The 27007-nt window shown below is 46.9% G+C and overlaps 1 protein-coding gene across 7 annotated transcripts in view; it reads right to left on the bottom strand.

Annotated features, from left to right (window-relative positions):
* NECTIN1 (nectin cell adhesion molecule 1) overlaps positions 1-27007 on the bottom strand; it is a 186609-nt gene that overhangs the window by 36416 nt on the left and 123186 nt on the right. For 2 of the 7 annotated variants that reach the window (XM_083588729.1, XM_083588731.1), the window contains one exon: positions 17048-25634. The exons of the other annotated variants lie outside the window; for them this stretch is intronic. In XM_083588729.1, coding sequence (XP_083444855.1) covers positions 25090-25634 — 545 coding nt within the window. In that variant the 3' untranslated portion in view covers positions 17048-25089. Of the gene's footprint in view, positions 1-17047; positions 25635-27007 lie in introns of those variants that run through there. 7 annotated transcript variants of the gene reach the window in all.

Below are 27007 nucleotides of genomic sequence, written 5' to 3'. Positions count from 1 at the left end.
TAACCTGAAACTGTTCTTAACCTGAGGTATCACTTTAGCTAATGGGGCCTCCTGCTGCTGCTGTGCCGCCAGCGCATGATTTCTGTTCTCATCCTGAAGCAAAGTTCTTAACCCGAGGTGCTACTTCTGGGTTAGCAGAGTCTGTAACCTGAAGCATCTGTAACCCAAGGTAAAGGTAAAGGGGCCCCTGACCACTAGGTCCAGTTGTGGCCGACTCTGGGGTTGTGGTGCTCATCTCGCTTTTATTGGCTGAGGGAGCCAGCGTACAGCTTCCGGGTCATGTGGCCAGCATGACTAAGCCGCTTTTGGCGAACCAGAGCAGTGCACGGAAACGCTGTTTACCTTCCCGCTGGAGTGGTACCTATTTATCTACTTGCACTTTGACGTGCTTTCAAACTGCTAGGTGGGCAGGAGCAGGGACCGAGCAAAGGGAGCTGACCCTGTCGTGGGGATTCAAACTGCTGACCTTCTGATCGACAAGTCCTAGGTTCTGTGGTTTAACACACAGCACCACCCGCGTACCACTATATAAACAACCAACCAACCAACCATCATCAACAACACACTGGCTGGCAGCAGCTCTCCAGGGTTTTAGCCAGGTTCTCTCCCATTCCTACCTTGAGATGCTCTGGCACTGAGCCTAGGCCCCATGCCCAGGACCTCCCTGCGGTTCCTTGCCTTCCAACATCTGCCACCCGAGGCAGCTGCCTCACCCAGCCTAACAGTAGCTCTGTCGCTGTCATCAAATGATCCCAAGTTCGGAGTGTTAGAAGAAAGGGAGAGGGTGAAAACAACAGCCTCTCCTCTCTGTCTTCTTTCTCCATGCCACACACTGTTTTATAAACCTCAGTCACATCCCTCTCCACCCCACTTAGTGGATTTGTGTTTTCAAACTTAGAAGCTGCAGATGTGTTAGCCTTTCTCCTTCTTATGTGCTGTTTGTGAGTTCCTGGAACATGACACCCCACCCTGCAACACACACGCACAGTTCCATGTATCTGTCCTCAGCAATCACCGTGGAATATAATCTGTGGCTTATTTAACCCAGTAGCTTGCAGAGACTTTAACAGATCACGCAGTCATTGCACAGAAACCGTCAGAATGGATGAGTTGTCATGTCAGGGTGGAGCATTCTCTCCCCTTCTCTGTCCCCCCTGCCCCCGCTTCTGCCGTAGCCTGCTAGCTATTAAATTCTCCTGTAGAAAGGCTGCTGCAGGGTTGATGTTTCCATTTGCAGCGACAGAGATCTGGATCAGATTTACTGTCCTGTCCAATAAAACAGCAATGGAAGCATCATTTCTGGTGCGGTAGAAGACAGACAGAGTTATTCAAGTGCCGGGTACCCAGGGGGTGAATGAGAAAGAGTTCTTAACATTGAAGACGAAAGATACGGAGGAATTGAAGGCGGCCAGTTTCAAAGGAAGAAAATGAGCTTTTCTTTAAAAAATAAATAAAATAAAATGCTATGATTATTTGCAAAAACACAATTGCGAGAGGGTCAGACAAAAGCAAGGTCCTACACATGCTTACTTGGAAATAGTATTGCGTTCCTGTTTGCCTATGCACATTGCACCACTGATTTATATAGAACCCTGCAGAGTTACACCCAGGTGACATGGATAAGGCTTCTCCACCTCCCTCAGGGTGCTTACAATATAAAACAGACAGTGGCGAGACAGAAGGAGAGAGAGAGAGAGAGAGAGAGAGAGAGAGAGAGAGAGAGAGGTGGGTACATGACCTCACATGTATCTAAATCAAGAGTGGGGAGCAATTTTCAACACAAGGGCCACATTCTCTTCTGGGCAACCTTCCAGGGGCCACCTGCCCATGGCGGGTGGGACCAGTAGCAAAAGTGGGCAAAACAATAGGTGCCATTTCCTCCTCCTTTTACAGGAGGCTACTTTTAAGGCGGGACGTGGGTGGCGCTGTGGGTTAAACCACTGAGCTTAGGACTTTCCGATCAGGAGGTCGGCGGTTTGAAACCCCGCAATGGGGTGAGCTCCCATTGCTCAGTCCCTGCTCCTGCCAACCTAGCAGTTCGAAAGCACGTCAAAGTGCAAGTAGATAAATAGGTACCACTCTGGCGGGAAGGTAAACAGCCTTTCCGTGTGCTGCTCTGGTTCGCCAGAAGCGGCTTAGTCATGCTGGCCACATGACCCAGAAGCTGTATGCCGGATCCCTTGGCCAATAAAGCGAGATGAGCGCCGCAACCCCAGAGTCAGCCACGACTGGACCTAATGGTCAGGGGTCCCTTTACCTTTACTTTTAAGGCACACTCGGATACCCTTTCTCTGTTCTCCAACCAGAAAAGCAAAAGGCATCATCAGTATGCAAGTGCACGTTCCAGTCCAACCCACGTCCACCATGAGGAGGTCATGAAGCAGGGCTAGTCAGGGCTGTGGCCTGGGGAGAGGGAGTGCAGTTGGGAACAGTCCCAAGGATCAGGGGATGCAACTTGAAGGCCCACCTTTGGCTCCTGACCTGAGGTTCCCACCACTGACTTAAAGCTTGGTTACTGTTGGGACTGACAATTTGGGGAGTAAGCCAAAGACAATGCAGGAGAGGTGGATTCTGGAGACAAATATGAAGGATGGGAGAGAGATGAGATCAGCGTTGGGTTCACAGATGAAGTCAGCAAATGCAGGTTCCTCCCTGTCCACCCCATAAATAATTGGTGGAATGGCCCAAGGGAGACTCCATAGGAACCAACTCCTAAGGCAGGCATAGGCAAACTCCGGCTCTCCAGATGGTTGGGACTACAATTCCCATCATGCCTGACCACTGGTCCTGTTAGCTAGGGATGATGGGAATTGTAGTCCCAAACATGTGGCGGGCCAGAATTTGCCTATGCCTGTCCTAGGGGCTGAGGTCCCAATAAAATATTTGAGGGGGTTGCCCGTCCCAAAGTTGATGAGCATTGCCATTCAAATGGTGTGTGTGTACCATATCATGTGATCTATTATACCTGCCCCCCATATTTTATTCAAGTTGACACCCCTGGGACTCTCTCCTAGCAGCTCAGCCACCCCAGAACCCTTTCCCCCCCATCCCTGTCAGCAAGAGAAAATTTGGCTACCCCTGGGTTACAGGCACCCAGAACTTGCCCACGGTTACTAAGGGGAATGGATTTATTTCATTGTTGATTAGGGGCATTTATATGCCAACCAATCAAACTTGTCCTCTGGGCAGTTTGCAGTTGTTTGTTTGTTTAATAATAAATTGTTAGATTTATACACTGCCCTTCATCCAAAGATCACAGGGCGGTTTACAATATAACCAATAATCAATAATAGTAAAAAAACACATGTAACAGCTAATATCTCTACACAAACTGCATCACTACAAAATGAATGTTGAACTGAAACCATGCGCTCCAAGAAAAAAAAGCACTAAAACTCAAAAGTTTGTTTAAAATTTATGTGTGTGTGAATGTACAGCTGATGTTGTAATGTGCACCTCTGCCCTGCACCACCCTCACTGCAACCAAGCAAGCAGTTCGCATATTATCCCCATTTAATGTATGGGGAATGAAGGCTGCGAGATAGAGACACACATCCATTTCACTTTCAGACACCCCCCTTTTTTAAAAACACCTCTGCCGGGTTGGTGGTCCATAAAATACGGACTGGAATTCCAGATCAAGATTGTGACCCTGCCGCGCAAATGCCCATCAGTGTGCTAAGGTATCTTTGATCACAGCAGGCTCCCTTTCACCTCCCTTCTCCTGCAGGTGAGGCAGAGGAGCCATCAGCCATTAAACAGTCACTGGATATGGGGGGAAATAATCTCTTGTGGAATGCAGCTTGACCCCCTGCGACCCTTTGCTGCAATTTCTCTTTGAGTGCATTCCAGGTAGCAGGCAGAAGCAGAAGCAGGAAAAATAGAAAGTGGATTTTGGTGCTGAGAAATCACAGCGGGAGTAGAGGATTAACTCAGTCACTCCTGGAAGAAATTTAATCTGGAGTACTAGTGAGGGGGGGGGGAATGAAATCAGGCTTGGTGAAACAGCTCCCATTGCTTCATCCGCTCTTAAATTGGGTGTAAAATGCTTAGTCCAGCTATGTTTGGTAAAGGGGTTAAAGGAGAGGCTCTTCTTGTCTGCCCATAGGGGCTTCTTTGACATCTGTCTGGCAAGCCATGTGTCCAAGGACATATCATGAACAGCTGATGCAGTCTACACCTTGTTGCTAAGGTTGCCATTTTTTTCTGGCTCTGCACCTCCATTTTTATCAGCTGCCTGCCATACAGAAATTAACCAAGTGACCTTTTCCTCATGGCCTCATCGCTCTGTCAAGAAAAGCCCCCCCTCCCATTAAATTTCCGACTGTCAGAGGAACAATGGAAGAGGCCTTATATTACCCACACTGACCGACAGTTGCTTTCTGGGGTTTCAGTTAGGGGCTTTCCCTACCCTAATCTCATACCCTCCAACACCCTGAAAGCAAAAACCAGGACGCCATCTTCCCCGACATTTTCTTCTCTTTTTTTTTCTCTTGCAACAGAATGGCAGCCATTTTGATCACTGTGATCTGGTGCAATTTTGTGCTGCGATCTCACCCTGAAAAAGCACTCCCCCCCCACACAGGGAGAAGTCATGGTGCAAAATAATGCCAGATCCCAGTGGCCAAAATGGCTGCCGTTGTCTAGTGAGGAAAAAATGGGATGTCCCGATTTTTCCAGGACACTTGCGATGTATGCCACCTGGAGAATCTGTGGGTTGAACTTGAGAGCTTCTGTGTGCAAAGCAGATATAATAATAATAATAATAATAATAATAATAATAATAATAATAATAATAATAATTATTATTATTATTATTATTATTATTATTATTATTATTATTATTGTTATTATATTTATACCCCGCCCATACATCTGCCTGGATTGCCCCAGCCACTGAGCTACAGTCTGGATGCAGTTAAGCAGGCCACTAGAAAGAGGGGGCTCTCCACTCATGGCCAGTTCTCCTTTTCCAGGTTTTCCCCACATGAGTGTTAGTGCTGCTATCCCTACCCATAATTCTCCTTAGAGCAGGGAAATTTGTCTTTCACCATTTTCAATTTCAAGTTGAAAGCCCTCTTAAGATAACTCAAAACTTTGACCTTGCCTGGTCAACAGGGCAGGACACAGGTCCAGGTTCCAGCAATGGCAGAGTTTAGAGAATTTATGCTCCCTCGTGGTCTAGATTTTGATCTCCTTGGCTGGCTCTGAGAGCAAAGAGGACTTTTGTTCCCCCCCCCCCCCGCCTCAGGGAAGGATGCCAAAAAAGAAATTGGAGAATCCAGTGCTTTTTTTCTGGAGGGGTGGGATGCAGGTGTATGCATACCCCTAAACATTTTGTAAATCTATGTTTGGCCTCATTGAGGGGCAGTATTTCAATATGAGTAGGAAAATGAGAGTTCCCCTAAACATTTTTTTTTAAAAGAAAAAAGCACTGCCCAGATCTAAGAGCAAACAAACATTTCCTCTGCACGAGTGATGCTTCAATGTGGAATGGGGAGAAATGGGGATGCACTGTCCATTCTGCTGCTGAGGTAACACTTTCAAAGACAGACGCTTGCCAAAAATGTATCGGTCAGAGACAATTGGGAACTCCTCATGTGCTATTAAAAAAAATAAAAAGCCCCTAATACGCTGGAACTATCCAGTTAAACGCCAATTACGAAACCCTGCAAGCTTCCCGGCTGCAGCATATTAATAACACAATTAAACATGTATCACTTAATGCAAATGGAAAAAAGATAGAACTTAATCGGATGGCAGTGCAACCCCAGGAAGTGACCATTTAGCAAACTAATGTCTATTTAATTATAGGCCCCTCCTCTGTAATAAGCTAAAACACGCCAGTCTTTATCATTTCTTTTCTCAGAACTCAGTTGCAATGCTAGTCTGAGGAATTCCATCTCGGCTTCCCCGCATTGGCAGTGACTCAAGCCCTTGGACAGCTGTGGAGATTAAATTCCCCGAATGGTCCTTGGCATCTTCTCTTTTCTTTGCATTGTCCAGCTGCAAACAGCTGGATGGGACATATATTCCCACCACCAGCTTCTTCTCTGGCATTTAATGTGGGTGCATCCCAATAGAGAACTTTTGGATCGGTGTGTTCTGCTATATCATGGCTACTACAGAATATTCCTGCACTGATATATGGTTTTCACTTTAAACAGTCCTGGCTTTGTCCACAGAACTCTGGATGCTGTAGTTTGTTATGGGTGCTGAGAGTCGTTAGGAGACTGCCCCCTTCCCTTCGCAGAACTACAATTCCCAGAGTTCCTGGGAAGGGGGATTGATTGCTAAACCACTCTGAGAATTGTAGCCAGCCTCACTGCTGCCTTGCCTGTCTCCTTTCTAGTAAGGGTAAAGGTAAAGGACCCCTGGATGGTTAAGTCCAATCAAAGATGACTATGGGGTTGCAGCGCTCATCTCGCTTTCAGGCCGAGGGAGCCAGCGTTTGTTCACAGGCATCTTTCTGGGTCATGTGGCCAGCATGACTAAACCACTTCTGGTGCAATGAGACACCGTGACAGAAACCAGAGCGCATGGAAACGCTGTTTACCTTCCCGTCACAGTGGTACCTATTTATCTACTTGCACTGGTGTGCTTTCAAACTGCCAGGTTGGCAGGAGTTGGGACAGAGCAACGGGAGCTCACCCCGTCGTGTGGATTCAACCCGCTGACCTTCCGATTGGCAAGCCAAGAGGCTCCATGGTTTAGACCACAGCGCCACCCACGTCCTTTCCAGTAAGACACAGCGACATTGATAATGGGAGATCAAGTCTCTACATGACTGTATTATTGGGGGGGGGGGGATGGAGCCTGAATGCATGAAAGCTTCTAAGCATGTCCACCCAGGTGTGCTTCAAAGCCCCCATTCAGACCTTCGCATTCAACATGGGAAGGTTGGGGGTTGGAGTACACAGGGACATCTGGGGGGTGAGACCAGCATGCAGACCACCTCCTTGTGCCTATGCCTCCTGAGCAAGGCTAGCGGTGTGAATGGAGCCATTTGTATCCTTGTGTATTCATGTTGCTAGTCAGTGCGCAATGCTAAATAATAAAATAATTTGCAAAAATGGGTCAGCTCATGGTAGGCCAGTTGATGAGTGGAGCATGTGGCGAACCACTGAGACGAATGGTTTTAACATGCAGAAACGCCAGCTTAAGGCTGATTGAAGCCACGTCCTGCCATGTCCAAACGGTCATGCACATCAACCCGCATAAATGGGAAATGGCGCATGTTTCCTGCTCCTCGGGGAGCCGCAGCAATTTCCCTGCAGAAAGCACAAAGCCTGCGAGGTCAGGACCGGCTGGAGTCTCTCTGTGACGGGTGATCAGTTCAGGCTGACAGGTGTGAAGTTGGCAATTTTCTTTCCCAAAACGGCCAGATAAACAGGCTGGCAGCAGTCAGGGGAGATGGAGAGGGACGTGGAGATAAGGGGGGAATGGAAACAGAAAAGATGGGCAGCTGGAGCAGATCACTCAGCCAGCTCTGTCACAGACCAGAAGCAAAGAAAAGGATTAACCCCACAGTGACTGGCCCACCCACCACAAGAAACATATTTGGAGTGAGATGGAAAAGGAATAGATTTACAGATCCAGACAAGGGTATCTCTGGGCTCTTAAAGGCATGCACCCATGATGTAAATGTGCATATGCTTAATGATAGAGATGATAGATAGATAGATAGATAGATAGATAGATAGATAGATAGATAGATGATAGATAGATAGATAGATGATAGATAGATAGATAGATAGATAGATAGATGATAGAGATAGATAGATGATAGATATAGATAGATAGATAGATAGATAGATAGATAGATAGATAGATAGATAGATGATAGATAGATAGATGATAGATAGATAGATAGATAGATGATAGATAGATGATAGATGATATAGATAGATATAGATAGATAGATGATAGATAGATGATAGATGATAGATGATAGATAGATAGATAGATAGATGATAGATAGATGATAGATAGATAGATAGATAGATAGATAGATGCCTCTGGGAAAATTAAGGTGGACTCTTGCCCCACCTCCCATTCTGGCTTAGTCACCCTGTGGGCAAAGCTTTGTTTTTGTTTTGTTTTTAAAGGGAGGGGAAGAGACAGGAGGTGTGAGAGGTCTGGCACATAAGATCAGGGACTTGGGTTCCCCGGGCATCCTCTAACTCTGCTCCTGCATCCTATCTAAGCAATGATAACTCTAATATTTTCATTATACGTAGGAGACCAGTTGGAAATATGGTAGTGAGTTGAGCAGACTTGGGTCCGGTCCAACATTTCAGAGCTTTCAGTTCTCATACACACCCTCCAAGTGTCACGATTTTCCAGGGACTGTCCCAGAATTACGAAAGCCATCCTGGCTTCTGATTTGATCCTGGAAGGTCCCTGTTTCCCCTGCCAGTTCTGAGCTTGGGAAGGAGAATGAGCCAAGTCATGTCCCAGGTAATGGGGACAGCAACAGTGGTGACTTCCCCAAAGACCTCAGTAATCAAGCAGGGATACAAAGGATTATGTCCTACATAAAAATGTTAGCCGTGTGTGTGTGTGTGTGTGTGTTCAAAGTCTGTGCATATGTATTTTAAGAAAATAAGTTGTTGTTGTTGTTGTTGTTGTTGTTGTTGTTTGATTCTGCTTTAATTCTAAGCAAGATTTTAAAACTAGTGTGATTTTAAAACTAGTACTGTACCTCTCCCTTGAACACTGGAAGTCAATTAAAACTACTTCTTATATGATGAACAAGACTGTGTATGTATGCTTTGACTTAGGGGTTAATGGTATGATCTGCAGTACCTAAAAAGAAGAAAACAAAAACACACCCGCAATTTAATGCAGTGTGTTTCAATTGGTTTTAGTTCATGCATATGTTTCATGTGAGCTCTGGCTAATACTAAAGGGCGGCCGTCCCCAACCTAGTTGCCTCCAGATGTTGTTAGACTACGACTCCCATCATTCCTGATGATTGGCCCTGTTGGCTGTGGATGATGAGACCTGGAGTCCAACTATATCTGGAGCAGGTCATCTTGGCTCATTCTATCACTTCAGGCTTCCAGGTCCTCATCTAGTGGCAGGGGTAGACCAGGCCTGAATTAGATTCTGTGTTCGGGGACTCAGCTACATTAGTCAAAAAAGAGCGTCTTAAATGTGTTATAAACATGCAGCACCAGATGGTGCTATAGGGCCCAAAACATTTCTATGTGATTTTACATAGGGTTGTTGTTTAGTCGTTTAGTATTGTCTGACTCTTCGTGACCCCATGGACCAGAGCACGCCAGGCACTCCTGTCTTCCACTGCCTCCCGCAGTTTGGTCAGACTCATGTTTGTAGCTTCGAGAACACTGTCCAACCATCTTGTCCTCTGTCATCCCCTTCTTCTTGTACCCTCAATCTTTCCCAACATCAGGGTCTTTTCCAGAGAGTCTTCTCTTCTCATGAGGTGGCCACAAAGTATTGGAGCCTCAGCTTCACGATCTGTCCTTCCAGTGAGCACTCAGGGCTGATTTCCTTCAGAATGGATAGGTTTGATCTTCTTCCAGTCCATGGGACTCTCAAGAGTCTCCTCTGGCACCATAATTCAAAAGCATCAATTCTTCGGCGATCAGCCTTCTTTATGGTCCAGTTCTCACTTCCATACATCACTACTGGGAAAACCATAGCTTTAACTATACGGACATTTGTTGGCAAGGTGATGTCTCTGCTTTTTAAGATGCTGTCTAGGTTTGTCATCGATCGCTTTTCTCCCAAGAAGCAGGCATTCTTTACATAGGGTAAAACGATTTAATTCATGACTTATTTATAGCATCCACCCCCCATGTGTAGATCCACCCCATGTTTTCCCGAGAAAGTCTAAGGACTGGATTATTGTAGGGGTAAATGTTATGTACCGAAGTTCTCACCCTGAGCCAGCAGGGGGATACTGTAGATAGTTTTCACTCAGGTCCACATATGCAAATAATGGATTGAAAGTGACGTTCAGTGTTTGGATAGTTACAGAAAGTGGTTACTGTTGTGTTCTAGTGGAGCTCTATATAAGCAGGCTGGCTGAACCCTTCAGTTCTGTTCTGTTCTGGCCTGTGAATAAACAAGAGCTGTTTGAAGAATCGCTGTGTCGTCTGATATGTTCACCCACAACTTAACAGTAAACACAAGAAAGATGGCAGAACCCTATTGCATGTTATTTTTTTATGTAAAAATGAAAAAAGAGCTTCAAAGGAGCTAAATTACATTCACAAGCAGGAGCGGTTCTACTATGAAACTAATGACGTTTAAACTTCAGGGACTCTAATCCCAGAGGGGCCCCAGAAGCATCTTTGGTCCCCATTGCTTTTTTTTTTTTTAAATGGGTCCAGTAAACCCAATTTGAGTTGCACTACTCAAATTGATTGATTGATTTTATTTTTTCATATATCTTTCAAAGTTTGAGAGTTAGTAGCACACACGTAATTCTTGTGGTAAACAACCCCACGGAAGAAGATAACAGTGGTTACCCAGACCTCGTGGCTGGTTGTGAGGAGGCCACCATGACATTTCAAGCTTCAAGGCACTCAAAATGTAGGTCTGCCACCTTTTCCCAGGTGATTCTGAGGGCCTTTGCTAAAAAAGAAAAGAAAGGCCACAAACAGACACATTGCTCCCAGCTCAGACATCATCTCTCCTTGCCAGTTGCTGTCTGGCTACTGGCCAGGCTGCGTGCTTGCCCCTGAGGGCAGTGGCAACTGAAAGAAGAAAGCTTGATGGAAGGAAATAGAACATGAATTCAAGCACAAGGAAGGAAATAGAACATGAATTCAAGCACAAGGTTCTCAGGTTGGGTACCATACTTATATATAGTAAAGCTATATAGTAAAGTGGTACCTCGGGTTAAGAACTTAATTCGTTCTGGAGGTCCGTTCTTAACCTGAAACTGTTCTTAACCTGAGGTACCACTTTAGCTAATGGGGCCTCCCGCTGCCGCTGCATGATTTCTGTTCTCATCCTGAAGCAAAGTTCTCAACCTGAGGTACTATTTCTGGGTTAGCGGAGTCTGGAACCTGAAGCATCTGCAACCTGAAACGTCTGTAGCCTGAGGTACCACTGTATTTTAACTTTAGGATAAGAAAAATCTGTGGAGACAGTGATCTGGTCTTTAAAAGGAGTCCTTTCTATATAATGTTGGCTTAAAGACATAGCCTTGAATATCTGCTGGGAAGGAAATGTCCGGATTTTCCAACTGTTTCAATGTATTATTCAGGGGAAGAGAGACACAGTCGAGAGGCTATGATGAATGCTGAGCAGCCGTTAAAGCAGCCTCTAGCCCAGGGGCCGCCCATTATGTTGGATCACTGGGCCCATTTGGAATTTTGAATAAGGGTTGCAGGTGCCAGTCACAAAATGGCTGCTCTGTGGGGGATGTGCCTTAACATAAAATGGCTGCCATATCTGAAAAAAAGCAGAAGAAGGGGCAAAATATGGGGCAGGCGTAGCCCCCATTAGATTCCACATCTCCAGTGGAGGTGAAAGGCAGCTACATCAGGACTGCCACTCTCATTCAAAGAGAAGCTTCTTTTTGCTCCTTTCCTTTGTTCAGAAAGGGAAGGAGGGTGGGCGTCCAGTCCTTGCAGTGGAATATGGGCATGTTTCAGGGAACATGTACAGTATACAAGAGGCTGAGTTGGTGCGGACAGGAACTAAGCAGGAAGAGCAAAAGGTATCTCATTGTGCTGTGGATTTCTGAGACGGATTTTGTTCAGACCTTTCATGGGTGCCATAGGAGGTACTGGCAAGCACAGTGGCCCCTTTGGGCACTATGTTGGTGCCCCCTGCTCTAGCCTGACTGAGAATGCAGGGCCAGCCCTAACGTTGGATAGAGTGGAGTAGATGCCTCAGACGGCAGAGATGGTGAGGAAATGGAGAACAAAGCTGTGTGTGCCACAAAGTCTGACTTGCATGCCTTAGTCTGCTGCTCTCAAGCTAAGTCAATCTTGATACCCCCTGCCTGCCTGATTGATTGATTGATTGATTGACTGAATAGTATTGGTATACCACCACCTGATTGTAAAAATCTCTGACAGGCCCCAAATATATGGGAGACTGTCTCCTTCTACTGAGAATCTCCTGGGTGTTGTGATCAGCAGAGGGGTCCCTCTTAGTTGTTCCACCTCCCTCAGAAGTCTGGGGTGGTTGTTACCTGGGAGATGACCTTCTCTAAGGTAGCCCTTAAATCCTGGATTTTCCTACCCACTGGGGCGAGTCTGGCACCTTCACTATACAACTTTTGGTTCTGTTCATTTCAATTCACAAATCAATTTCACTGCAATGGGCCTACTCTGAATAGATTTTAGTTGGCTGCAACCTTATAGGGTTGCATCCAATGAGCATGCCCATTGCGGTCAATGGGCAAGACTAACTTACGATTCATTCACTGCAGTGGGATTACTCAGAGTGAAATGTGGTTGCATACAACCTTATAGCTATGCCTAAAGCTGAACTGTGCTGCGAGGAGCTCTGGCAATGCTGTTTCTAAGCTGCGAGGGCAATTTGAGAAACTCTCCCCTTTCCCCGCCCTGCTCTCTCTGTGGGAATTTTGGACTCACACCTGTTCCTCGTTTGTTCCAAGGAAACCCAAACTGGGAGTGCACCCGCTCCAGGCTCCCTGCAGCTCCAACAGAGCAAGAGAGAGCCCCATGTTATGGTTTTATCCCCCCATTGCTCAGCTGTGAGAGGGACAGGCCTGGGAAAAGAAAGGCAGAAATTCCCTCTGGGTTGTTGCTACAGTGCCATTTGCCACGTTGCAGCCAGGCCCTCCCTCCCTCCCTCCCGTTTCCAGTTCAGTGCCCAATCTGTGTGCCTTTGTTCTCTTTTCTGCGCTTGGCTAGCTGTGTTGAACCAGCTGTTAGGAATCTAGATTTATACATACTAGGGATTTGTGGGGCCTCTTCCCCCACCCCCCCAAGCCTCGAGATCTTTCATTCGTCTTATCAAGACTCACTTTCCTCTAAATTCTTCAGGTGCTTTTCCAGAGCAAGAACCTCAAAATTCCTTTCGAAAAAAGCCATGAGAAACAGTAGTTCCAGGGAAATGGTGCTGCTGGACTATTGCTTCCCTCACCCCTCACCTTTGGCCATGCTGGTTTGGGCTGAGGACAGCTGGAGTTCGACCACATCCGGAGGGCCACAACTTCTCCACTCATCTCATACCAACTTTGGCCAATGCAAAGACTGTTTCTTCACCAGCCCTCGACTCCCAACAGGGTCTCCAGGACAGTTGAGGATTGTGATGCCCATAGGACAGCTGGACTAGCAATCCGTGACAGGATTAATCAACATAATGACTACAACTCCCATCATTTGTGACCCATGGCTCAGCTGATTTGGGCTGGTAGTAACTGAAGTCCAACAACATCTGGAAGTCGCGATCCCTGGTATGTGGTAATGCTTTCTTTCTGAGGGCATCAAGAAAGGGTGTCTTATCATTCATCCCTTGAGGTGTTCTCTCCTCCTTCCATTTCTGAGCACTGAGAATCCTGGAAACCCTTTCTAGTCTATTTAAAAAGCTGTTTCCCCATATGTGAAGACCACAGCAGGGTTTGAAGTGTAAGAAAACAGGAGAATATATTAAGAAACATGTTAGGATGGAATTAGATAAGACAGAACCTTAAACCTCAATTGTCTGTATTTTGGGTTATAAACATCGATGCCGGGTAAGCGGGAAGTTAAATTGGAATTGTTGAATTGGAATATAACTGTTGAGCAACAAATTATTTCTACATGGAAAAAAGAATAAAATATTGTTATAAAAAAGGAAAGAAAGAGTGTCTTATCAAAACTCTTTGGGTTCCCTACAGTTCCTTTGCTGATCTAACCAAGGAACAGCCTGAAAGTTGCAGTAACTCTTAGGCAATTTGAGCAATGCATTTCACAAGGACATAAAAACAGCCTGCTAGACCAGAAGCATTCTCCCTCAGACAGTGGAGGTAGAACATAACCACCATTATTTACCAGTGCTCAGCTCTCAACAGGGCCCCCAAGAGTCAAGGAAAGGCAAAAAGGTGATGTCCGCGATGCAGCTCAGCTAAACATACACATCAATGTTCTCTGTGGCTTCATTCCCATAGACAGCAATGGATGTGCAGTGCCACTGTTAGAATTCCACTCATTTTAGTAACACTTCTCTTTGGCTTCTAGTGAAATTCTGCTGACACCTCTTCAAATTTGTCCTGAAATTTGCTGTGAGGGGGGAAAACCAAACAAACCCAAACCCAAGGGCATCTCGAACACATACACAGCACTGATCCGCTAAGCGGCAAGGTAGTCTCCGCTGGAGCTCTGAGCCTGACAGATGGTATTGGAAGCCGAAGTTCCTTGGGCTTAGGCCAAATGCTGCTCTGATAAGGAAGGGCAATGGAAGAGCAAGATGGCTGCCAGACCAGACCAAAGGAAGTACCATAACCTTCCCCTTCTAGAGCAGATCCTACAAGGAGCCTTGAGGCCAAATCCATCTATCCAGACAGTCCCCCTCCACCGCTGCCACTGTCTATCTATTTTCCTTTCCCCCAAAGGCAACCTGAAATGACAGGTCCCCAGCTGGCACTCGGAAGGACACACCATGGCTTCTTCTGCCGGCCAGGGACCTAGTGACACATCCCTGTTGTGACAGCCACGTCCTAGTTGAAGATCATAGTGGGGGTGATTTCTCATTCTTTGGCCCTTTCCGAGCCAGCTCCAGTGGAAAGGAAAAAGATGCTCCTCCAGATCTCAGCTTTCACTCACAGAACCACATTTCCTAGGGGTTCCTTGGGCAGAGAGCTCAGAAGCCAGACACACGGGAATCTGATAAACACAGAGCAGTTACCACAAGGGGTGATGAGCTAGCAGTTTTCCAGATATTCTTGGACTACAACTCCCATCAGCCCTGACCATTGGCCATGGTGGCTAATGGGAGGTGGGAGTCCAACACCAACTGGATGTCCACAGGTTCTCCACCCCAGGTTACTGAAAATGAAATTTCAAGATGGCGATCAGATTTCCCTGCCTTAAAAGTGAAGTAACTCTGCCATTTCAAATGAAGGTGGGGAATTGTATGACGGATGACATTCCTCGAGTGGCAGAATTTCTGTAAACTCCTAAGATGCCACTGAGCTTTACCTAATCATGAAATCTGGATAGTCCTATTCAGGTAAGGAAAACATCTGATGAACATCAGTGAAGGCAATCCCACCCCCCTGGCCTCCAACATTAATAAGTTACCAAGAGTTCTGAAGGGCAGTTTGTACATCCCAGACCAGGGACAAGCAGAGAGGGGATGGAGACTGTGGCCCGTGAACTGCTTAGCCCCTGAGATGGTTATTCACACAAGCAACTGTGTGGAGAGGTGCCTCCGTGGTTAGAGATGAAGCAGGCAGTCACAGGTCAATTGGGAAGCACCCAAATGAGGGCTGCCTATAGCCTCAACAACAGTATGGCTACATCCATGCACGGAAATTGACAACTGGTGGATTGGCTGAAACCAGACTTATTGCCCCACTTGGGCTTAGACAAACTAAGTAGCATGAACAGCTTCTAGTCATGATAGGTATACTTTGCTTCCACTTTCAGAGACGGCATGGCTCTGAATACCAGTTGCTTGGAATCACACGTGGTGGAGAGCACTGTTGCATTTAGACTAAATGAATTGATTTTAGAATGCTGTGTTACTTTTATTGTTGTTAGCCACTCTGAGCCCGGCTTCAGCTGGGGAGGGTGGGATATAAATAAATTATTATTATTATTATTATTATTATTATTATTATTATTATTATTATTGACTCTACCTGCAAGCTTCTTATAGGCATCTGGTTTGCTACTGTGAGAACAGGATCCCGGATTGGATATCCCTTTGGTCTGATCTAGCAGGGCATTGAAATGCTCTCTCTTTTTGTGTGTATATTTGGGCACATGAGCAGGCCATGCCCCAGTGGAGAAGGGAGGAAAGGGTCAAGAGGCAGTCAATGTCTATGCTAGTGCCATGCAGACACAGAAGGGGTTGGATGGAGGTAGGCTTCTTTCAAGGTGATGGGGATGTCTTGGGAGGGCATGTGGGGAATGGGCTTGGGAACCTAGGAAGCTGCCTTACTCCCGAGTCACGCTACTGGTGCTCCTAGCTCAGTATCATTTACACTGACCAGCTCTTCAGGGTTATCTGAAGGGGGACAATCCCAGCCCTTAGTGGAGACTGAGCTTAGGAGTTTCTGTCTGCAGAGCAGATACTCTAACCCTGAGCTACAGCCCTTAAGATAAATGAAGCTTCTTTCTACCAAATCACACCACTGGTCCACCCAGTTCTATTGTCTATACTAATGGGCAGTGGCTCTCCAGGTTTCAGGCAGGGATCTCTCCCAGACCTACCAGGAGATGCCAGAGACTGAACCTGGGACCCTCTGCAAGGAAAGGTGATGCTCCGCCACTTAGCTATGGAGAAATGCTGTAAGAGGAAGAAGAGGCTTAGGACAGGGGTCAGCAAACTGTTTCAGCAGGGGGCCGGTCCACTGTCTCTCAGACCTTGTGGGGGGGCCAGACTGTATTTTTAAAAAATAATAATGAACGAATTCCTATGCCCCACAAATAACCCAGAGATGCATTTTAAATAAAAGGACACATTCTACTCATGTAAAAATATGCTGATTCCCGGACTGTCCGTGGGCCGAATTTAGAAGGCGATTGGGCTGGATCCAGCCCCCGGGCCTTAGTTTGCCTACCCATGGCTTAGGAGGAACCCCTTGCACTTCTCCCCTGAAGAAAAGGGAGAATTAGAGGACAAGGAGAAGGGAAGGGAAGGGAAGGGAAGGAAGTGTCTGCCTGCCAAGCAGCTTCCTTCCAAAATGGCTTCTATGCACCGTAATCCAGCTACTACAAGCAGACCGACAGCAGGTTAACAGAATCCGCAGGGAGCCTGAGAGTAGCTGATGTTGCTGCCAGTTCCCCCTCCATCCAACATATATTTGCTGGTGGTCCAGAGGAGGAAAAGAACCAGACCAGGTGCGAGCTTCCAAAGAAGAAACAGATCCAGGCGCTCCAGCTTCCTTGTTTTAAAATTCTTTATTTATAAAAAAGTACATTTCTTTCCACAGTTGAACCACTAGTTCTCTCTTTTTTAAAAATTTTATACAAGTAAAAGAGGGCAAAGCCATTATTGCTTCCCCCAAAATGAAAAAATCCCCCAGTTCAGCCCAAACAAAAAAAGGAACAACGACAAAAGTTATTATTACAAAGAATGGGGAAACAAAATAAAAAGAAATAAAATAAAAGAAACAAAAAATAATAATCATAAAAGCAATTTCAGTCCATTACATTATTCATAATATTCTTCTCTCTCTCTCTCTCTTTTTACAAAAGCACTTACAACACAGATTACCAAAAAAGTAGATTTTTTTTTCCGAATGCTGTTTTTATTTATTTATCTTATGTCACAATGATCATTACAGCAGCAGGTGGGATGGGAGGAGAGGGGAGGAAAAGGGTGTGGATACAGTCACGAGTGGATGAAAACACTTTGGAGATTTTCTTTTTCTTTTTTAATGGAAAATAAAATAATCATCCAAGTTTTCATCTGGTGTGCAATTAATCCCCATGGTTATCTATTTACACCGGTTTGAGTATCTTACCCTAGAGAGCCATTACATATACATTCGCTTTCAAGAGAAGAAGGACCCACGGAATGTTCTAGCAAAACAGAATACCCCCACCCTCCCCATTTAGCACCACGTTAACACAAAAAATTCACACCCTTGTACTTTTGGTTAATCGTTCCAGAGTCAGGAACGCCCTTGGGTTCCGGTAGTGACACGGACGACCAGGGTTTAAACCGGGGCCTGGTTTATGGAACTACATTGGGATCAGGCTGTGCAGCATGGTTCCCTGTGACTGGCAAGTGGTATGAAGCATCAGGATTGGCTAGCCAAAGTTTGAATAAATACCAGGATACTAGCCCTTTGTCTTTGTAAGGTCAGCCAGTGATATGTTCGCCTGTTCTCCACTTCAGGTAAAGACACTGATCTCAGGGATCACCTGAGCTGGAAAGGTTTTGTATTTGGATAGCGTGGCTCACCCCACCAACCAAAAGGCTGGCCACTCTGAGGGTGGCCACCATAGGTGCCAACTCTCTGGGACCCTGGGTGCCCATGCACCCATAAAATTCTCCATGAAGAAACCCAGCACCCACAAATTTCGGTGCCAGGGTCATGCATGCTGCATGGCACCCACGGTCACGGGGCCAAGCTGGCCACTATAGTTGTAGTCAACTTGGATTTAGGCCACTGTCAAACCAAAGCTTTAGGATTCCACCTTAAACAGTCATGGCTCCTGGAAGCTGTAGTTTATTATGGGCTCTGTGAGTTGTTAGGGGATTCTGATACATGCTGCAGTTCCCCGAATTCCCCACAAAGAGGGATTGATTGTTAAACCACTCTGGGACTGTAGCTCTGGAAGGGGAATAGGAGTCTCGCAACAACTCTCCGCACCCTTAAACTACAGCTCCCAGAATTTGGGTGGGGGCAGCCATGGCTGTTTTGGAGTGCTTCAAATGTATGACATGAATGTGGCTGTAGATTCCCAACTATATCTCTGACAGAATTCTCAGGGAGCCTATGCATACCTCAACTGCCAACTCACATGTTCTGGCATCCAATATTTTGTCTCAATCAATCATTTGCCTTCATTTTAAGGATTTGAAAAAACCCCTTTGGCCAAATCTCCTGGTGATTCTACCCAAATAACGAACGGCTTTCCGGCATCACCACCCCCTTAAAAATCTAAATGGCTTCTTCTTCCCCAGTATGCATCTTGCTTTGCAATCAAGCCCACCCCAACATTTGCGCCTCCTCCCCTTACAGGAAACTTTTAAATGGGCTGAATAAAAATGATTCAAAGGGAGGCGAGGAAAGAAAATCGGTCCCATAATTAAATAAGGGAAATCAAATCACTACGGTAAATTGAGATGGGTAATCCCAGACATAAATCCCATCAGAAAAACACCTGCCATGTTCTATTTCAAACGGATTTAATTTGGCCGATAACACAGATTTCTTCCCCCCACCTTTTTCGCTGGGTGTCCAGGAATGGGGGTGACAGAGATAAGTTTGTGCCCAGAAACACTGTTCGCCTACCACCCGACTGCACATCTTTGGGATCAACCTCACATTAATCAAAATGAGCAAGGGATCGAGAAAATATGGGGAGTGGTTCTAACAATAGTCTATTAGCCATAAAAGTTAAATGGAACCTCCAGGTCAGGGGCAGTCTACCCCTGAGAACCAGATGTTGCAGACAACAGGATAGGGGCTGCTGCTTTTGTGCCATGGCTGTGCAATTTCAGACAGCAGATGGCTGCCTGGTGTTGGGAGCAGGATGTTGGGTCTCTAGCTGTCTTTGCCAACTTGGTGCTTTCCAGATGTTGCTGAACCACAACTCCCATCAGCCCCAGCAAGCATGGCCAATGGATAGTCACTGATGGGAGTTTTAGTTCAGCAACATCTGGAGGGCCAAAGGATTCCCCACAACTGCTTTACTGTGTCACCTCCAAGTCTCTGGACCAAATAGCAACTAGTGTGTCTTCCTTCTGTAACGTGGCTTGTGCCAAAGTTGCTATGCACCCCAATCACATACAAAATGGCCACCTCAACACCTACAGTCTGGCTCAGTGGCTGGAGAGCCTGATACAAGATGTAACACTCTAAGAAGTACAACAGGAGTGAGGAACTCCCAGTCTGCAGCTTAAGGGGCTTCTCTATTGGGTCTGTGGGACCTCTCCATCACACCAGCAGTTTCAGTACAAGCTGGTCTCCAAACTGGCAGCAAAGTGGACTGAGAAGAGAGGTGGAGGCAATAAATGGGAAAATTGGGGGGCTTAGAATGTGCTCGGAGATCCTTATTAACAAGGACAGAATGTGGCCCAGATGTTGGGCCATGCACAGCCAATACACTAGGTCTGGGGGTGAAGATATGCTGGTACCTAGAAGAAGAAAACTATAGCTGAACATGGTTTGGTTTTTTGTTTTACATTTCCCCAAGTCCTTCTCCTTTCATTGCTGCCACTTATTTTGCAGTGGATGCAACACTGTTTTACTCTCATAAGTTGGTTAAGAGTGAATAGTGAAGACAGGAAGCATTGTCCTCATTCTGAACTGGCTTCAGAACTATGCTGTATCACCATGGGCATCGACCAGAAGCCAGATTGTGGGCAACCCTTCTTGCCCTCACTCTAAAGGGGCTTCTGGGAGAGAAAACATGATGGCTGCCATTGCCATTATAAGAGAACAAGTGAGGCATTTGTGGTGAGTTCTGGCACCTCTTTTTCAAGAAAAATAATACTGGTTCTAGTCTTGGTGATTCCTGGCAAGGCCTCTATGAGCTGCGCTCTTCAGGACTTGGTGTAATGGAGGTGAATCAAGAGTTAACAGAGCATCCCCTTATGCATTAACCAGGTTAGCTTTCTAACCAACCCATCCTCCCGCTTATTTTAATTTTTAAATTTACATTGCCACCAAATTTTGGGGGAAAAGAAAAGAAATTTGAGTAGGTTTGCAGTCTGTGTCCTGTTCAAGCAACACATGCTCAGAAATGATAAAAGTAGCCTAAAGCAGTTTCAGAAGATTTCTGAATACCGTACTTCTCAGATGGACTTTCCACCTTTCTGAGGTGCTAATATACCTTTGCCTAAAACAAAATTCAAGGAAAGTGAGGAAAACTGAGCCCATACACAATAGCTGCTTGCATTTCAAGAGACACCAACTTTCCTAGGATTACTGGTGGTTCCTGGTTCTTGGTGGGGTGCTGGTGGAGAAAAGCAGAAATCCCGTATCTCGACAAAACCACCTGATGCTTCTATCCATCTATGGGTCTATACTGCAGTTGCTCCCAACTATGAGTCCCCAAAGGTCACTGGGTGACCCCCTGTCATCTCCAGAAAGCATAGCCACTGGTCAGGGATGATGGCAACATGAATCTCCAGATACCTACAGCTGCAGCAATGGATGCTCCTAGTGCTATCAGAGGCCTGGCACTGACAAAAGCCTTGATCCATAATTTTTTGTTCTGTTTTTTTGCTTTTACAGGCATCTTATTTCACGCTATGGATTAACTGTGAATCATTTAGCCTTGCTAATTAGGGTCCCGCGGGGGTCTTGCATCCAATTCTGGGCCGCTTAATACATGCTGAATTTCCTACACAGATTATCGATGCTGCGCAAACAGCGATGCGGCACCCGCGCATTCTCCTGCGTGCCAAATTAACACCCGCCTTTTTTGCCTCGCAAGCGTGGCCTGGAAGCTCCAGTTGGGTGCTGTCGTACATCTATATGGAAGCGGTATCTGCCGCAAACCTGGAGTCCTGCTCGCTTCAGCAGGCACGGTACGAAGGCTGGTGGTTGCTTTGCCTTCCCATTCCATGGCAGATTAAGAAGAACAAGTGCATAGATGTACATACAGGAAATCTGTCTTGGGCGTTGGACTCCAAATTGACTCATTACATGGGCAATTGGAGAGAGGCTTTTCAAATGGAGAATAGGTTTGTCTGTGATATTGGCCATCATATGCCTACAGATCAGATGTGTCCAGGATCAAAACAGCATTCTTAAAGTCCCATCTGCATTATGCATTTAAAGCATTATCATAGCACAACTGTGGCACATAATTTAAGGGTGCTGAGCATTGTTAAGAGACCTCTATTCCCTCCACAGAGTTGCACTTCTCAGAGGGGTTTAACAACCAATCCCTCTTCCAGGAGAACTCTGGGAATTGTAGTTCTGCAAGGAGAATAGGGGCCGCCTGACAAGTCCCAGGATTCTTAACGAACTTCACTTCCCAGGATTCCCAGGCCATGGCTGTTTAAAGTGGTATGGTATTGCTTCAAACATATATCGCAGCTTAGCCAGCAAAACTTCCTCCCAAAGAATCCTGGGCACTGTAGTTTTGACTGCGCTGAACATGCTCTACAGTTTCCAGGGCTCTCTGGGGAGAACGGATGACTGCTGAAGCCTGCAGTGTAGATCCCTCCAAGAGGAATGCAGCAGATGCTGCCTCTGTTTTTGCTACAGCCTTTGACAAACTGCTCTGTGCCCTGTGGCTATTGAAGACACAGATGCAATATTTAGATCAGGACTTGCTTTTTGTTTGTTCGAAACCTTTCTCGTTTTCTCTTACAAGGAGCCAACAGCTTATGTACAGATCTCTCTGTGCATTCCACATGGCCATGGTCTTGAAGCCATCTGGAGGGATATTTGGGATCTTGGATGTATCAGATTTCACTAAAAGAAAACACTGCGGACACTGAATGTGCACAGGTTGGGGTGCACAAGCACAAGATCCACCTCTGATCTATGCATATCCAGTATCCATGGATACGGGACACCTGAGAGGGGCTCAAGTTTCCAGATCTCATTACTGCCTGTAAAAACACCTCTGTGTTTTTCCTCTGTTCCTCACCCCTTTCTTGAAAAAAGCAAATGACCCCCCTTCCCACCATCCAGATTATTTGAAAACTCAACTCTCAACATAGGAGAAAATGATGCACATCTAGTCATATCAATGCAAACAAATGTGTCGTTTATTCAGGTTGCGGAATTTCGGCCTCCCGGATGCAGAAAAGTTTGGAATCCATTTCCCCTGCGGTATACACGTCTTGTTTCTGCCTTCCCTCAAGACATGCAACAGAAGGAGGGGGTCTTTCGTCCCTACGTTACCCTGAAAGATGTCACATGACAGAAGTCCCCTGTGCTCAGTCTGAGAGAAGCCTCCAGCGATCAATGAGCCATGGGAATGAAAGCTATGCACACAGTGAGCAGCCACTGAAAATGTTAACCTCCTCCTCGTGGCAATGGCTGCTGCCTGCCAAGTCCCCAATATTTAAAGAAACGCTATCAACACGCCCACTTCCATTCCCTGCAAGCAATGATGGGTGTGAATGCATGGTCAAGCAAGGACTGATCCTGTGGAGAAGGCAACATCTTGCCTGATCCAGCCCTTGGAGATTTCTTCCTCCTTCATAGAGCAACACTTGGGAATGCGGGACGTTGCCCTTTGACTAAGCCAGGCCTCAGGAAGCTGCCTTATATGGAGTCCCTCTAAGGTAAAAAAGGTAAAGGACCCCTGGACGGTTAAGTCCAGTCAAAGGTGACTATGGGGTTGTGGCGCTCATCTCACTTTCAGGCCGAGGGAGCCGGGGTTTGTCCACAGGCAGCTTTCCAGGTCATGTGGCCAGCATGACTAAACTGCTTCTGGAGCAACAGGACACTGTGACAGAAGCCAGAGCGCACTGAAACGCTGTTTTCTTTTCCGCCACAGCGGTACCTTTTTATCTACTTGCACTGGCGTGCTTTCAAACTGCTAGGTTGGCAGGAGCTGGGGCAGAGCAACAGGAGCTCACTCATCGCAGGGATTCGAACCGCCGACCTTCTGACTGGCAAGTCCAAGTGGCTCAGTGGTTTAGACCACAGTGCCACCCGCATCCCCTGTGGAGTCCATCTTCCTCAGTACTGTCTCCACTAACTGGCAGAGGGTCTCTGGGATTTCAGGCAGGGTTCTCTTCCAGCCCTACCTGGAGATGCCATTGTGGATTGAAGCTGGGACCTCCTGCATGCAAGCCCACCTTTCAGCACCGAGCTGTGGCCTGTCCCCTGTAGCCTTCAAGTAACACTGAGTATGTGGGAAGGGAATCACTCTGCACAGCCAACCAGGAGCAAGAGGTTGGCAGGAGTTAGCAGAGAGAGCCACGGGAGCCGAATGGCCCATTGGCAACCTCTATGTTGGGCCCAATTTGACTCTGTGGTACCCCTTCCTTGTTTATCTATGTGTGGGGGGAGGGGGGGAAGCAAATTTTGATAACACATAGTTTTCTGAACGTGTACCAAAAGCCTCATGAGGCATGCCCATCGTGGGAAACTTAGGGAGATAGGAAGCTTGCCTTATACTGAGCCAGACCACTGCTTGTCCATCTAGTTCAGTACTGTCCGCACTGATTGGCAGCAGCTCTCCGGGATTTCAGGCTGGGGTCTATTTGGGAGGTGTTATCGCGACCTGAACTCGGGACCTTCTGCATGCAAAGCAGTGCTCTGCCATTGAGCTACGGCCCTCGGACGCTCCACCCCTCCGACTGAAAATAACAATAATCGTTAAAAAGCAAAGCGAGAACACAGGAGGAAAATTGCTACACTTGCCCTCCTGGATATCATGCAGTTTCCTGTTGTACTTTCACGGTTGTTCTTTTGATGATCAAGTCATTCGTTATGTTTCCTAAAAAAACACACACACACAAGGCTGGTGGATTTCGCCTCCCCACCACAAGTGCATTGTGGGAAACGGCAACAGGAGCTCAAACGAATATACAGATACAGATATACAAGCCCAGTTGAGGGTGGAGATGCCTTTGCCCCAGACCATCCGAGCTTTTTGTGCTTTCTGTCTTTGTGGCCTCCCTCCCAGTCCAAAAAATTCATTGGTGTGTGATTTAGGCCCCCGTCCCCCGTACAACGTTAAGACAACATACAAGTTCCAGTGTTTTTTTTGTGTTGAGGGGGAGCGGGGCATCAAGAGGGGAAACCCAAATATTGACAAAGAGACACCTTAAGACTACAAACAGAAGGGTTTTTTCGGGGGGGGGGGAGGGTTCAGTATACTATACAAGGGTGGGCAGTAGTCATTAAAAGGAAAGGAATCTTAACACCAAAGCCACAGAAACAACACTTTAGGGAACAAAGATCTGGTGGAGGACTTAAGGGTGGGGGGGCAGGGAAGGAGAAATGTTCCCCCCTCTCCCAAGCCCCTCCCTCCCCCCCCAACAAAAGCAAAAATGGATAAAACGAACGACCAGCCCCCTCCTGCCTCGCCTTGTCCTGGTTGCCTCTGAACCAGCAGCAGTTCATTAAAGGAAAAGAAAACAAAAAAAACAGAGTCTCTGTCACACTACGCACCCTGCCCAGGTCGATGTGTGTTGTGTGTGTGTGCGCATGGGCTCGTGCGTGAGGAGGGCACGCAGGGGCTGTGCGTGACAGCTGGTGTGGCCCTGGGGCTCGGAGGCAGCGCGTGGCGAGTGCGAGGAGGCAAGAGAAGGGGGGTTGGCCGGAGCGAACTAAACATACCACTCCTTTTTGGAAATAAAAGACCCGTCGTTCTGAGAGACCATGTTATCGGCTATGTCCAGCTGCTCAGGGTCGTACTGGAAACCGAGTGTCCTCTCGTCGTAGGCCTCCGAGCGGGCCTCGCCCTCGTCCACCGTGAAGTAAGGCCGCTTGGAGTCGTCTTCGTACTTGCCAGGGGGGCCCCCGCCCAGCTTGCGGTCCCCTCCGGCGCCGTCTTCCTCCTCGTCCTCGTAGCTGTGGCCCCCCAGCGGGCCGGCCTTCTTCTCGTCGTCCGAGTCGTCGGGGTACTGGAGGTTCTGCGCCATGGGCGGGTGGTGCTGTGGGATGCCGGCTTTGCTGTAGCCGTTGCCGTAGACGTGCTTCTTGGTGCTGTAGTCGCCCTTGAAGGTGTGGCGCCGGTGGCGGAGCACGACAAAAACCACCACGGCCAGCACCACGACCAGGGAGACTCCGCCCACCACGCCCCCAATCACAGCGGTGGGGATGGTCGACTGCGCCACGGATGTGCCCGGTGGAGACGGGGTGTAGGGGAATTCTGGGTAGGAAAAGACAGATGGAAGGGGGAACAAGCGTCAGTCTGTGAGGAACGGCCACACCATGCTTTAAGAATTTAAAGAAACCAAAGTCAATAAAAAAAAAAAATATCGGGGAGGGTGGGGGGTGGGGAGATGAGGAGAAGGGAAAAGGGAGGGAAAAGTCGGGAAGGGGGGGTGGCTACCTACGGAGGCCCACCGCTCAGCCTCTATGCGTCGGATTAAGCCTCAAAGTCCGCTTCTGTCAGCGCAAGCAAGTTAGCACCATGCATCAGCCCAGCGCATCGGAACATCCCGATTCCATGTTCCTGTCAGAGCCGGGACTCTGAAATGCCAACTGCATGCACCCACCCCACCCCAGGGAAATATCTTTATGTGTTGGGGACCAGAGCTGAAGACACCGTGCTCCTCAAATTTCCATTCAGAGTTCCACCCCACATTTTTTAGACCCCTATCCTGAGCACTTGAAGCACATCTGCCGAATATTCGCAGAATATTTGACAGTGGGTGACCATCATGCTTCTGTTGCTGTTTGGTACATGTCTGATAAAGTTTCTCGCTTGGAGATGTTAAGATCCCATGAAAAATCAAAGCAGGTGGATAGAAGCCGCCGAGCCTTAAAAACGCAGCGTCCTATTTGCAATGCAACTTTGAATGATTCTTGCTTCGAGTTTGCAATTTTGCAGGCAGTTTATGCATTTAAAATTTACATACCGCTGGGTTGAAGAAAACCTCAAAGCAGTTTACAATGAGAATAAAACAGTAAGGTTACTGGTATTATTATTATTATTATTATTTTAAAAAATCTTTCAAAGAAGAGCAGCTATTTGCAAAACAGCAAATTCCGACATGTTGTCCAGTTTGGTGGGGGGACTCCTATCTGTGACTATTTGCTTCAGCTCAATGGGCACCCCACTTGGGAATCAGCTCTGGTCTCTTGAGCTTGCCTGGAATAAGACCCCTGTGTGTGAGCTTTCCAGGGATAAACAGCAGGCACACCTGAAAAGAGAGGCACCCTCTCCCACCACTCTTCCCCCCAAAGAGACCCCCCATTGTTTCACAGAAAGGTAACATTTCATTAGATGTGGCTTCGCCACACAGATGTCCAAACCATGCCATTATTCCTCTTTGAAAATTGGGGAAGAGAGATTCTGTGAGCCAGACACCCAAGTGGTAGGATGTGGTATTACGTCCTCTCCTAGCTCATCTTAAAAATTTGCGAGAGGCTTTGGAAAATATTAATGCGATGCAATCCATTAAACCAGCACTGAAAGGAAGTTCCATCAGGGCACCTGCTGTATTCAGCAGGGATGTGTTGCATTTATTTAAATAATGATAATCTGCACCAAGTTAACCCCATATCTGCACCCAGAGA

The sequence above is a fragment of the Podarcis filfolensis genome (assembly GCF_964270895.1).
Source record: "Podarcis filfolensis genome assembly, chromosome: 15".
Classification (NCBI taxonomy): Eukaryota; Metazoa; Chordata; class Lepidosauria; order Squamata; family Lacertidae; genus Podarcis; species Podarcis filfolensis.
This window is presented reverse-complemented; position numbering and strand designations above follow the sequence as displayed.